Here is a 13,465-nt window from a genome sequence, read left to right on the forward strand (position 1 = left end):
TGAAGCCATCAGTCCACCTAACCTGCATGATTTTGGACTGTGGGAGGACAGCAACACAGAAAACATGCAAACCTTCACAAAACAGGAAAACACTTTGAAAAAGCCTTTCAAAAAATTTACTGACGCTAAATGCAGCACCTCTCAACAATGCCAGTGGGCACACTGATCCAGAAGGGTTTCTAGAATATTCACCTAACGGCAGAGGCATGTACTAAAGCGGGGCTGCCATCCAGAAGATAATTCCCCCACACCCCCTTATATAGGCTGGCCACTGAAGAGATGTTATATTGACCTCACCTTATAGGACTTTGCTGTCTTGTGGTACTCTTGCTAGTGCCCCAAACCGGAATGCTCTAAGTATACTCTGGGTTGCCCTTCTATAATTGTTCCCATGTAAGTGAGGCTGCTGCCCACTAGTGGATCAAACATGTCCACACAGTCTATGGGAGAACAGGTTCCATCAGTGAAACAAAACATTAGGACCCGCTGGCAAGTTTAATAATAGAGACCCCTCACCTGCCATAAACCTCTGTGACAGGAGGTTCTACCAATCAAAATTCAATTCTTAGAAATATGACAGTTATGTTGAATAATTTATTTTAAGCACAGTGCTAATGATCTCTTTGGTTTCCTGAAAACTTTACTGTGAGACACCTTCTATCTTCAAGAATGGACTTTGTCAAGCAAATTATGTTCCAATGAGACCATATTAAACCATATTATTCACTCATATTCAAACTAGAGACTACTAAATGAACATAAGAGGCCCTCTTAAACAGAAAGAGAAATAATTCAGGCTGAGGCAGAGTAATTACCCTCAGCAAGCAGTAGTAGAACTGAAACAGGGGACTGTCCAATGGGAGGCATTGCTGTAAGTATGGATGAGATTAAAGCTTGACTTTATCAATGATCTCTAAAACAACTGTCCATAACCTTTGGAGTGGGACACATCTATTCCCTTGTTGCCTTAGCTGATTGATGAATTTTAGTTTAAATGAAAAAGACAAATGTAAACATTAATTTCTGCCCACAAATAAAATTATACATTTCTGAAAAAAAATCAACATTTCCCTCTCAACTCTGTCATTTCTTTTACAGTAAATTCACCTCCTGAACAACAAATGAAGAACCTTCTCCCTTCAAGGTTTTCTAAAACAGATGTCACCAACGTTCTGGCACTTCTTAAAACTGCTTTCACAATTAAGTACTCTTTGCAACAAACCAGATTTTCCACAAGCTGGTAATTCATGAATGCAAGCAAAATTGTAGTCCCATTTTAGTCAATGGCCGAATCTCCATATTGGGTGCAATGCAAAATGCCGAAGTACCAACACCACAACAGTGATTCAAGAAAGTGCCTCTCTTACCAGACACTGCTAGAAAATCATCATTGCTGGTGATGTCATCCACAGCTTCAGTCAGCAGGTGGACATGACTCTCCCAAGTTTTCTTATACATCTCCATGTTATTCTTCACTTCATTGCTGTTGGGCCTTGATGTGAAAGCCAAAGCAGCATTGGTCACCTGCAAAAAAGGTAAATATTGCCAATGAATTCATTCCAAACTTGTCTCAGTAATTTGTAATATCCATCCATACTGTACATAGATTTTCATAAGCGCTTAATATAAATTCAGTTTGTGTATTTGAGTTTTACCTTTTAACAAGTACAATAGTCAATGTATTGGAGACTTCCGGGAAGCAAAAAAAAAAAAATACTCATTTCATAATTTAAAAAATTTTTTAGGGCAACCTGGCAAGGAACGCCAGAAATATAAGAACCAAAGCACTCAATTTTAAAAAAATAAATAAAGACCTGGGGCCTCATGTTTAAATGGTGCGTACACACAAAAATTTGAAGTAATCCCGTTTCCGCGCTCACATTGCGATGTATAAAACCTAAACTTGGCATAAAGCCATGCACATTTTCACGCCAGCTAAATGCTTGGTGTACGCAAGTTCACCGTTCAGTTTTGCAAACTGGCGGAACCTAGCGTCAAAGCAGTGCTTTTAGTCCTGTGTGGTTTCCCTTTCTTTTTTAGATTCACATCCCTCACGCGGCGTCATAAATACACTGAAACTAACCGCATATTGTTTATTAGTTTAAGGCATCTGATTGTAATTAACCTGTAACAATATAATGGTCCACAGAATGGTCAAACTATTACAAATACCATAGCTGCTTTAGTGTTGTTACTCTCAATGCACCACTCAGAGTATTTATCCCACTGTATCTAAGTGTGGAATCACAGCTCTACAGCAGCTCATCGGAAAGAGAATTATCAGTATACAGCATCAAGCACACGCTGCCTCAGCCATGCTGTCTATTGAACTGCTCTCAAATGGAAAACGCTTCAGTGCCATACCTGTACGGACCTCGTGGTTTAGAAACAGTTTCATCCCAAGAACTATAAACGCAATCAATCAGTCCAGCAAGTGCTCCTTGTAGAACTGTTTGTATTTATAAGTACAATTACCTCACTGTAAACTTTTGATACAGTTATAATATTGCACAATCTGCACCATTTTATAAAGAGCGTATTTACATATGATGGCGATATCATTTTTAAGATGATGAAAATATGTTTATTACATTATACAGATAAAATGTTAACAACAATTAAATAATCTATATTGACAGTAATTAAACATGTGAGGACACGTTGGTGCAACGATGATCTAGTGCCCCATTCAGAGATTGTTCCTGCCCCACGCTGTATGTTTGCTGGGACTGGCAACACCCTGGATGGATAGACGAACAGAATAATTAAACATGTACTACGAAGATATTTCAAAGTTCTTTACAAGTTTTGAAGAATTGGAGTTCTAAGCTTACAGATGGCTTAACGTCTGTTACACAGCTGATTGTGTGGCGATTGGGTACTTGGAGAAAGAAAAGTAAGGACAGGATTTGGGGGTTAGTATGTTTGAAAGAGACAGTGCTGCTACACTAAATTATTTCATCGAAGGTCGCACACGGCACAGCAAGCATCTTGCAGGAGGCAGGAACAATCTCTGAACCAGGCGCTAGCTCATCACTATCACTGTGCCATTGTGTTCCCATGTTAAATAACGTGCTTTAACTCCTATCATCATGAAAATGATATCACATATACATCTCAATATTTTAGCTATTCAGAGAGTGGTAATATCATGAATGTAATGGATTCTGTGTCTTGTTGGAGGAAGAGAAAGCCCATTTAAGAACCACGTAATGATTCACACACACCGCACATAGATACAAAACAAAGCATTTAATGTGCTACTCTAGTTACGATGGGATTTAAGAAACTAGTAAATTAAACAGCTTAAAGATGAAATTTATGATGTTCTACTTTAATGACAAAATAAACTATGTGATTAAAGTGGAAATTTCAAGATTAAAGCTTTTTTTCCCACCGTGTGCTTATTTTTTTTTTCACTGTACCCTAATAAGCTTTCATATGACACTGAGACGGGGCGCTATGACTCACCTTTTTACAGCGACTTTGATATCTGACAACTTCTTTTTTATTTCGGGCACTGTGTGACTTTGTGAACTTGAGCTTTTGAGTTTCTCCAACATGCTATGTCACTCGATCAACTTCCCTTTGTTGTTTATACCACTGTTTAAACCAACAAATAGTACGTTTTTCTTTGCCTCCACTTGGTATTCACTAAAATTCTATTTTCCCTTGTGATTTTGTCATTGTCTTTTCACAGAAAACCGAGCTTAAGGGTTTTTTATATTGTAAAAGGCGCTATATAGCGCCCGACCCGGCACAGACCACGCAGAGGCAATGTGTACAAAACACACAGGCTTTTATTTTTCTTCAGCTGTGTGACACGTCTTCCCCATGCCACACAGCCCAAACACAGTCTCAAAGCATCAAACAAAACAACAAACCACAATTCTCCTTCACCTTCTCTTCCACCACTCCTCTGCAAGCTTAGTCCTCCTCCTCCCAACCCTGGCTTTCCGAGTAGTGGTGGCTGGGCCCTTTTATAGCCCACCCGGAAGCGTTCCAAGTGTTTAACCACCTGGTCCTAATTGAACTTCCGGGCGGGGCTGAAAGCTCGTCCAGCCGGGCTGTGGGAAGCGGGCAGCTCCCCCTAGCGGCCACGCCGGACCCCAACCAAGATGTGGAGGACTCTATCTCCCATGGAGCCCTGCGGGCGGTTGGGGAGTCACCGTCGGCCAGGGAGGCTGCCACCATGCGTCCCGGGGGAGGTATTGGACTGCCCATGGCAGCTCTCCCGGAACATCAGTAGCAGGGGCATCCCTGCCGGGTATGGGACCCGGCTGTCCTTCACAATATTGATTTGCATATTCAAAGAGGCATAATTCTGGGAGGAGTTAGGGTGGTGCAGCAGGCGCGTGCATGTGCATTAATTTTCACGCTGACCGGGATTTATGTAGCGGAAGAATGTGGAAGTTGGAGAATGCACAGATTTATGCATCTGGATTTTTTTATGTGCAAGCACATTTCGGCTTTTGTGCTTACATCATGTCATAGTGCGAATTCTACGCTCGGCGTTATGCTTGAGGCCCCTGGTCCCTTACATTACCGAAGAAAGCAATAAATAGGTCATTTTAAAGCCACAAACAAAAAATCTGAAGTTTCTTTCCTTTAAAGGTTTATTTCTGGAACAACCCCTTCCTCTATGTAGGTTGCCCATACACATGGCCGCCATAACAGTAGCAACATCAATGCCACTCACTGTCACAGGATGCAGAAGGCAAAGAACCGTATTAAACACAATCAAAACCCCAAGTGTAGGGAGAATGTTTTGAGGAGCTCAATACATATTATGCTGTCTTGTTTTGTTTAATTATTGGTTTATTATTACTGTTACTGCTGCTGTTCTTAATTTTTATTTCTATTTTTGTGATGTCACTGTGCCACTATTGTGTGTCATTTTTTTTCTAAAGTGCTGCCATTTTATGCAGTTTTATGCCTTATTGTTTATCCCAATGGTATCCACTGGTAGGAACCAAAACGGAAAAAGATTCTGCCATCATATGAGACAGCCCAGCACAGACTTTACATTAGAATGTCCTGGAAGGCTGTGGTTTGGATGATTTTGTCTTTTCAGAGGAGATTTTGGTTTTTGTCTCTTCAGTTGTCAACTGGCCATAGTTCTATAATTACCATATATACTCGTGTGTAAGTTGGGTCTTGAAACCTGAAAAATCAATCATACAATCAGACCCCAACTTAGATGCCCGTTCCAAAATACGACACTTTATTTTTTTTTTTTACTTCTTTTTGCCTTCTCCAATTTCACATCAGTTTCTCAGACACATCATATTTTCTTGCAGCAGCACAGTTAGCAATTTTTTTCGCCACTTCATCGACTTTTAATCTAAAACCAGCTTCATATTTCCTTCTGATCGAACGCTCCATCGTAGATAAGAGATGTTCTTACGCTGAAAGTGTATGAGGGTGTGAGATACAAAAAACACAAAGTAGTGCAAACATTGCTTTGGAATAGTTTGGGTATTACTGTGTGGTCATGTAGGCACAATATATAGAAAAAAAAAGGCAGTGTGCTCCGTGGTTACTCTCTCAGGTGGGCATTAGCATATTATAATCTCTTGGACCAATAGCGAGAGTTTTCCACATTCGACTTATACGATCAACATTATAAAATACTGGAAATTATACTGTAAAATCAAGCCCTATCTTATATGCGTGAGAACTTAAATGCAAGTATATTCAGTAATGAAGGGACAGATACTCTTAGGTTTCATTTATGTTAATCAGCTTAGAACTGATTTTTCTTCCTGTGTGTTTAACCCTTAACTAAGCGCTGGTGTATTTTGTACACCAATCTCAGTTATTTTTGTCCAAAGTTATTTTACTTGAAGCTACTGGCAACATCCGCCATCTGTCCTCGGTTTGATCCACTACAAGCACAGTGTCGCAATGGTTTTGCTCCAGTGTGCCCCTGCTGGTTTTATGAGTGGATGCACAAGTCGCAAGTTCCATATGGTATATTTGGTAGACCGCATGAGTCCTTACGTACAGGGCCGCTGCTGGCCAAATGGGTGCCCTAAGCAGAAATTTACTTTTGTGCCCCCTACCCCAAATATTACGGAAGTAAAAATAAAATAATAAAAAAACACCTACTATGGGGGCCAAAATAGAACTTTATTCAAATAAAAGTAAATACATGAGGGCGCACGCGTCATCACGTGTGCTTAGCCTACTCTGCGTTCACCGTAAAATGCAATATATACATTTATATTTTTGTTTATTTGTTATTTATATTATTAATATTCATTTATTATTATAATATATAAAAATGATTTTTTTTGAGCAGTTGGGATGGTGCCCTCCTGGGAGTTTGTGCCCTACGCAGACTGTGTACTCTGCGTATAGGGAGCGGCGGTACTGCTTACGTATGTATGATAACGATGAGATGTTCTTCTTGCAATGACTTTGTTCAATAACTGAAGTGAAATGTGGTCCATGTGCAAATCCTGCAGTGGATAAAAGGTGACAAGTGATGAATGAGCACTGGGGAAGTGGATGAGGTTTATTTTCAGATAGTCCTAGACCAGGGGTGGGCAAAGTCGTTCCTGGAGGGCTACAGTGGCTTCAGGATTTTGTTCCAACCCAATTGCTTAATAAGAATCACTTATTGGTCAAGTAACACTTCTGCATCATTTTAGTTGTCTCACTTGTTAAGATTTTGAAACTTTGTTGGTTATTTTAGTCTTTAGCAGCTGTATTCATTCGGTTTTTAATTGCTCTATAGTAGCAATAAGATGCAAATGACAAAAGAAACCAGCATTTCTCCATTGAGCTTGTTTCCATTGACACCTGTGTGTATTTATTGTGCGCTATTTGGTTTAATTAAATACTTGGAAGGAAAGTGAAGAGAAAAAAAGTGAAGGACTGAGAATTACTCATCCGTTTTAGACTTCAGGTCATTTGGATGATATCCTTTGAAAGTAAAAATATGATATGATATGAGAATGACCTGACATGGCAAAGTTAAAGCACTGACAGATCATGAAATTAAATTATTGGCAAGGATTGTTTTCTAATTAACCAACTGGGTTGGAACAAAAACCTGCAGCCACTGCGGCCCTCCAGGACTAACTTTAGCCACCCCTGTCCTAGACTGTATCATACTATTCAGTAGTATGGCATTAAGTTCCATTAAAAACATCTACAATTTAAAATTATTGCATTATTTTATATTACAGCCTCACAGCATGCATATAATTAGTCATTTTAACACTGGTGCATAAAGTACATCGTGCAAATCCTTATGAGATAAGAAATGGTGTGAGTAGTTAAGGGTTAAAGAAATCCAACCCTTTATGTTTATGTATCATGTATTTACAATTGCATAAAATTAGAATTTCATTTTACCCCAAAACTTGCTACATGACTCTGAGCCTTCACTTAGTGAAGAGTGTGATTCAAACCTAAATGAATAGAACTGAACTGATAGTTATACTGGATAATGGCAATGTGGCTTCATTGTGTCTTTGCTAAAAAACAGGGGTGTCCAGCTCCGATCCTGGTGGGCTGAAGTGGCTGCAGGTTTTCATTCTAACCATCTTCTTAATTAGTGAGCCGTTTTTGCTGCTGATTAACTTGTTTTGCCTTAGTTTTAATTGACATGACTCAGACCCCTTAGTTGTTTCTTTTTCCTTAAGTGAGCAGCCAAACAATAATGAGACACAAAAGCAGACCAGCTAACCTGAAAATAAAGAAAGGTGAAGGTCTCGGTCATGTTGGTCTGCTCAGGTCACCAAAACATCTTGATGGTAGTCTTAGAAAAAACAGACCATCAACAGTCTGCTGTGGCCGAATGAGAGCAGCAACAAGTCGTGATATTCAATAACGCCTTTGATTAATTGCAAGAATTGGCTTCTCATTAAGGAACTGGTTGGAGTGAAATTGGCTGGGGCTTGACATTGCAATTTAACTGGTCATCTGTAGGCTCGTTTAACGTCTCATTTCTGTTGGGCTGCCATTTAAATAATGAAGAAACAAATCAAGTCAGAGGACTGAAAACATGGCCATTAAAATGAAGAGAAAAGGAGTTAATTAGCAGTAAAAACTGCTCGCTGATTAGGAAAAGGGTTAGAATGAAAACTTGCAGCCACTGCGGCCCTCCAGGACCGGAGTAGGACATCCCTGTTATAAAAGTGGGATATACACACACTACAAGACATGTGAACTCTGGATCTCAAAGACCCTATGATATGTGTTATTAGGCCAGCAAAGCAGACAACTTGTTTTGATGGGAAAATCAGGAGATGAGCACAAAATAGCAAAAGGGTGAAAACCTGGAGATCAGAAACATAAGCAAAAGTGCCAAGACGTGAAACAAAAATCAAAAGTCAAAAATATGTTTGCAAAATAGTCTAACACAGAAATATCTGAAGAAAAAATATTTAGCTCGGACTGTAAATAATAAATTTGAATTCACACCTTGAATAAGGAAGTGCTTTTTTCAACGATCTTATAACCGATTGCTTCAATTACCACTGGGGATCACAGCCTAGGGGAAAGATCCCTGGCAACATGGGAGGCTGTCACAGTGACAGGGAACTAACATGGACGTCTTTGTTAACATACAAGATGGAGTGAAAAAGATCCAAGAAATTATTCAACTAGAAAAATAAATGTTAAAACAAAAAAGAGACTTGATTCTGTGATTCCGAAAACAATTACATTAGTGTAAAATCATTCAAAAAGATTGAAATAAATGCTCAAAACATCCAACTACAACAATTTTTTTTAAAGCTGTGAGTAACGGCCTGGACCCTTACCCAGCCAGAAAGTCCTCAATCTGGAAGGACAAGGGGAAACAGCATACATGGGGCATTGACTCCGCTGGACTGCTTGATGGCAGCACCCCTGGGTTGCAGCAGTGCCACAGTTTCCCACAGGGCATCATAGACATTTTGACTTTTGACTTTGACTCAGCCATGTTGGGTTCTGTAGGTGCTTCCAGGGGTGCTGCAATCCTACATCGTGGGGTTCCTGCTTTTTTTACGGAAGTGCTCCCGGGCCAAGCCTTTGGAACACATAATCCAGGGATCCCATAAAAGGAGCATAACTCTGGGAGCCAAAAATTGGGAGGAAGAGGGTGAGGCATATTAGGGAGAGCGGATGAGTAGGAGAGAGAAGAAGAACAAAAGAAAGTGTTGCTGTGTGCTGCTTATTGCTGTACCTGTGTTGGGAAATGGTTGGGAAAGAGTATCTCACAAAAAAAAACACAATAAAAACCCTCTTGTTTGCTGTGACTTGGGTCCGAGGCTGTATGTGTTGGGTGTTTGGGGAGTTGGAGCGCCTCAGAGTATCACGAACAAACAAAGTATAACTAGTGTCAAAAGCGCTATATAGCGCCCGACCTGGCACAGACCACGCAGAGGCACGTGTATAAAACACACAGGCTTTATTTTCTTTTCTTCAGCCGTGGGGCACGTCTTCCCCGTGTCCCACAGGCCCAACACAGTTCCCAAAGCACAAGATACAGCACAAACAGCCCTTCCTGGCACCACCACTCCTCCCAGGCAACCTCTTCCTCCCGATTCTGGCCACGAATGGAGGGAGGTTGCCTGCTTTATAGCCCACCCAGAAGTGCTCCAGGTGCCTGACCAGCTGGTCTTAATTGCACCTCCGGGTGGGGCTGGTAAGTCGGCCATTGTGGCGGCTGGCTCTCCGCAGCACCCCCTAGTGGCCACCCCATCTTCCAACCGGGCTGTGGTGGACTCCATGTCCCATGGAGCCACGGGGGAGACTGAGGAAGGACCCTCGGCCAGGGAGGCTGCACCCAGGCGCCCCGGGGGAGGCATTGCACTGTCCATGGTGGCTCCCCCGGGACGTATGCAGCAGAGGCGTACCGGCCGGGCATGGGACCCGGCTGTCCGTCACACAAGGTTTAGTTTAGGTCATCATGAAAACATCATTTCATGAGGTTTCTGTTTTGAGGTTTTGTTGATAGGTTGTTTTAACTTTCATGTTTTCATGTTTGAACAACCCTAAAACAATACACATTATCTCCCTGCTGCTCAAATTCACATCAATTTCTGTTTGAACTTGCCTTTCTCCAAAAACAAAAACACAATGTCTGTCAGTTAGAAAACTTTTCATTTCTCTTTTATTGCAGTAAAAATAAGAGCAATCACAAGATAATGCTAATAAAAGAAGAAGCAGTGACATTAGGAATTTCGATGTTAGTTTAGACTTTGGGAGGTTTCTGGCTATGAGTTCAGGTAGGTCTCTGTTTTGATGCTTTTTGTTTATATTGGTTTTGATTTTGACTTGACAACCACGATTTAGTTTGTGAGAGACGTTGCTTAACTTCTGAAGCAGCATAGAGTAAATTTTTCACGAAACAGTAACCTTCTATTTTTTTGAGTCTTAACTTGAATACTATGCTTAATGGATACACCGTTTCAGGCCTGTGGTCTGATTCCAGTTGCTTAGCAATAAAAGACAGCACTGGCCAGAGCACAGCACTTCACAGCTTCCATCCGTCCATTCACTCACATGTTGTCATACCTGCTGAAATAATTAGAAAACATATGTCTGCTGTAATCCTTTTCCTTTAACAATTCCTTGCATGTATTTTTCAATTAAATTAATAACAAAAAGTCACATTTGATATCATGGCCAGCCATGTTAAAGTGACATTTTTGTCTGTTTTATTCCTCTCACAATGAAAAACAAAAAAATCACAAATGCTTCATGTAAGCGGACAGTGCTGGGATATCGAAATGTTCTTGAAACCAAGAAACCAAAATGTCACATAAGAAAAATATATATTTACGAATGTCCACCTTAATAAAAGGGCAAGTGTCTGTGTGTCTGTCTAGCTACTATGCCTCTGTTATCCAACAAATGGTGCATCACAAACATTACCATGCTGTTATGAATCCCATACCAAATAAGTACCAGAGACACAGTATATGAACAGACACACTTCACTGCAAACATTAATGCTGAATACATCCAACAGAGTGTAACTGCCAAACAGACAGAAATCAACCTATCCACCTTAATGAAAGGACAAGTGTCTGGGAGTGTGTGTGCATATCTGTGTGTCTGTTCAGTTGATATGTCTCTGTTATATGCCACTTGGTATTCATAAAAGCAAAGCTAATGTTTTTGATGTGTCATCTGTTGGAATGACAAATGCAAAGCATTTTATTACTACAAATGTTTGTAATGCACCATCTGCTGGAATAATTGCAATGCATTTCATACTACACACGCTTATGATGCACCATCTATTGGAGTGGCAAATGCGATGCATTTTATTACTACATTGTGGTGAGATGTATCTCTCTAATTATAAAAAAAAAATCTTGGAAGGCTTGCAAGGAGATAATACATGATCTTCTCAGAAGACAATTTGACGTCCCGTGAGACAAGGAAGTGACACGAAAGGACAGCTGCTGTACAGGCTTTTAAATGATCAACATGCAGCGCGACAAGCAGAACACGCAGCTCGGCAACAGCAGGAGAAAGACAGCAGCTGATCAGACGTCATCTCCTCAGCGTGTGTTCAGCAAGCCAACTCCTCCCCCTTTGACAACGTGAGCGGCAGAGATGTGAAGTGGCTGGAGCATAGCATGCCCTTAGGGGGTTGGTTTTAGGGGTGGGCGAGCGAAACGAGCAGGGGGCAAAGCCCCTCTAGTATATATATAAATAAATTGTATATAATTAGATGATAAACACTACAGTGCCCATGATACTTTGGGACAGGACATAAGGGGACTGTGGGAATGATGGGGGATTTGTTGAGCAATTGGAATGAGTAATAAACATGCATTGTATTCAGTAACCTGTTTAAGTCTTGACTTTGTTTTAATCAAGTAAGACCAAGGTGGCATGACATACATGCAGTGCAATGCACCATCTGCTGGAATGACAATTGCAATGCATTTCATATTACACTTGCTGATGATGCACCATCTATTGACATATGCAATGCACTTTATTACTACATGCAGTATAATATATGTTCCAATAGATACTGCAAACATTAATGCTGAATAAATCCAACAGATAGTAACTGCTGGATGGATAGAAATAAGCTTATCCACCTTAATAAAAGGACAAGTGTCTGTGTGTGTATCTGCATACTTGTGTGTCTGTCCAGTTGCTATGTATGGGTTATGTGCCATTTGGTATGGGATTAGTGAAAGCAGTACTAATATTTTTAATGCACCATCTGTTGTAGTGACAGATGCAATGTATTTTATTATTACAAATGTTTGTGATGCACCATCTTTTGGAGTGATAAATACAATTCTTTTTATTACTACATGCATTTACAAAATACATTCCAATAGTTGTTGCAATGCAAACATTAACGCTGAGGTCTTCATTGATTATTTTGGTTTCAATCCATCTTATATAGGTAGTACAGTGAGTATGTTAATAAATACATGTTTGGTGAAATTTCACTGTGAGGTAACAGAATATCAAAAAATGGACTATGTAGAAATGAATGAATTTACTCCGTAATGTAATTTACTGAATACATGTTTACTGTTTTTGATTCAGATTACAACTAAAACTAACCACATTTACATTGTTGTGGTAGTAAATGAGGCTGCTTGTGCACTCCTCTAATTTACACTCTGCTTGACAACAGATGGATTTAAAAAGCCTGATATTTTGATCATTTTGGATCTCTTTATTGTTTAGATGCTAATTATGGAAAAATCAAAAATTTAAGGGATGCAGTCGTAGGAGGCCAATAAAAATGAAGGCAGAAGAAGTTGATTAGCAGCAAAAACTGGGCCCTAATTAAGAGCACGGCTGGACTGAAAAACCTACGGCCCTCCAGGATTAGAGCTGGACACAAAATGGAGAAACAATGATGGCACAAACTGACAATATTTTTACCACATGCATTGCAACATTATCTAAAACCTGAAATATTTAAAAAAAATATTGCAAATAGTCACAATTTTTTGCATTTGATAAATATTCACTATACTTAAAATATATTTTAACAGAGGTTTGTAACAGTGACAAATGCAAATTAACATTTGTTTGTAATGTATCTTTTAATTTAAAGTTGACTTTTATTTTACAGGATTGTGTTTTGTTTGTTCCTGGCGTTGCAATTTTATGTTGTTCATTTTGTGTGTTTACTGCTGCGACTCATAAATCTATCGCAAGGAACACGGTCCTGGAAGTCATGTTTCGTGACATCACCCACATGATGGTTCATAAGCTGGTGCTGTGTGCCAACTGGCATTCAAGATTGTAAGAAGTACTCTCTATGGAGCTTAGTTAACAGTCTCGAATTAGTGCTGCACTTTTTGGTTTATGTTTAGGTATTACTGCTTCTGGTTCTTTTAGAGCTAAAGGATTTTGAGACTGCTTGTTGTTTGGAATTTTAATTTATCTCCTGGGCCTTACATTTCATGCAAATGCCCTGCCATGTTTCTAGTTATTGGCAGAACAGGCAAATTAAGTTGTTTTCTAAGTATGG

At 39.9% G+C, this 13,465-nt stretch overlaps 1 protein-coding gene across 2 annotated transcripts in view; it reads right to left on the minus strand.

The window, feature by feature from the left end:
- LOC120514561 (catenin alpha-3-like) overlaps positions 1–13,465 on the minus strand; it is a 2,459,329-nt gene that overhangs the window by 553,853 nt on the left and 1,892,011 nt on the right. For both annotated transcript variants that reach the window (XM_039735001.1, XM_039735009.1), the window contains exon 11: positions 1,368–1,524. In XM_039735001.1, the coding sequence (XP_039590935.1) occupies positions 1,368–1,524 (157 nt within the window). The remainder of the gene's footprint in view (positions 1–1,367; positions 1,525–13,465) is intronic.

The sequence above is a fragment of the Polypterus senegalus genome, chromosome 1, assembly GCF_016835505.1.
Source record: "Polypterus senegalus isolate Bchr_013 chromosome 1, ASM1683550v1, whole genome shotgun sequence".
Lineage (NCBI taxonomy): Eukaryota > Metazoa > Chordata > Cladistia > Polypteriformes > Polypteridae > Polypterus > Polypterus senegalus.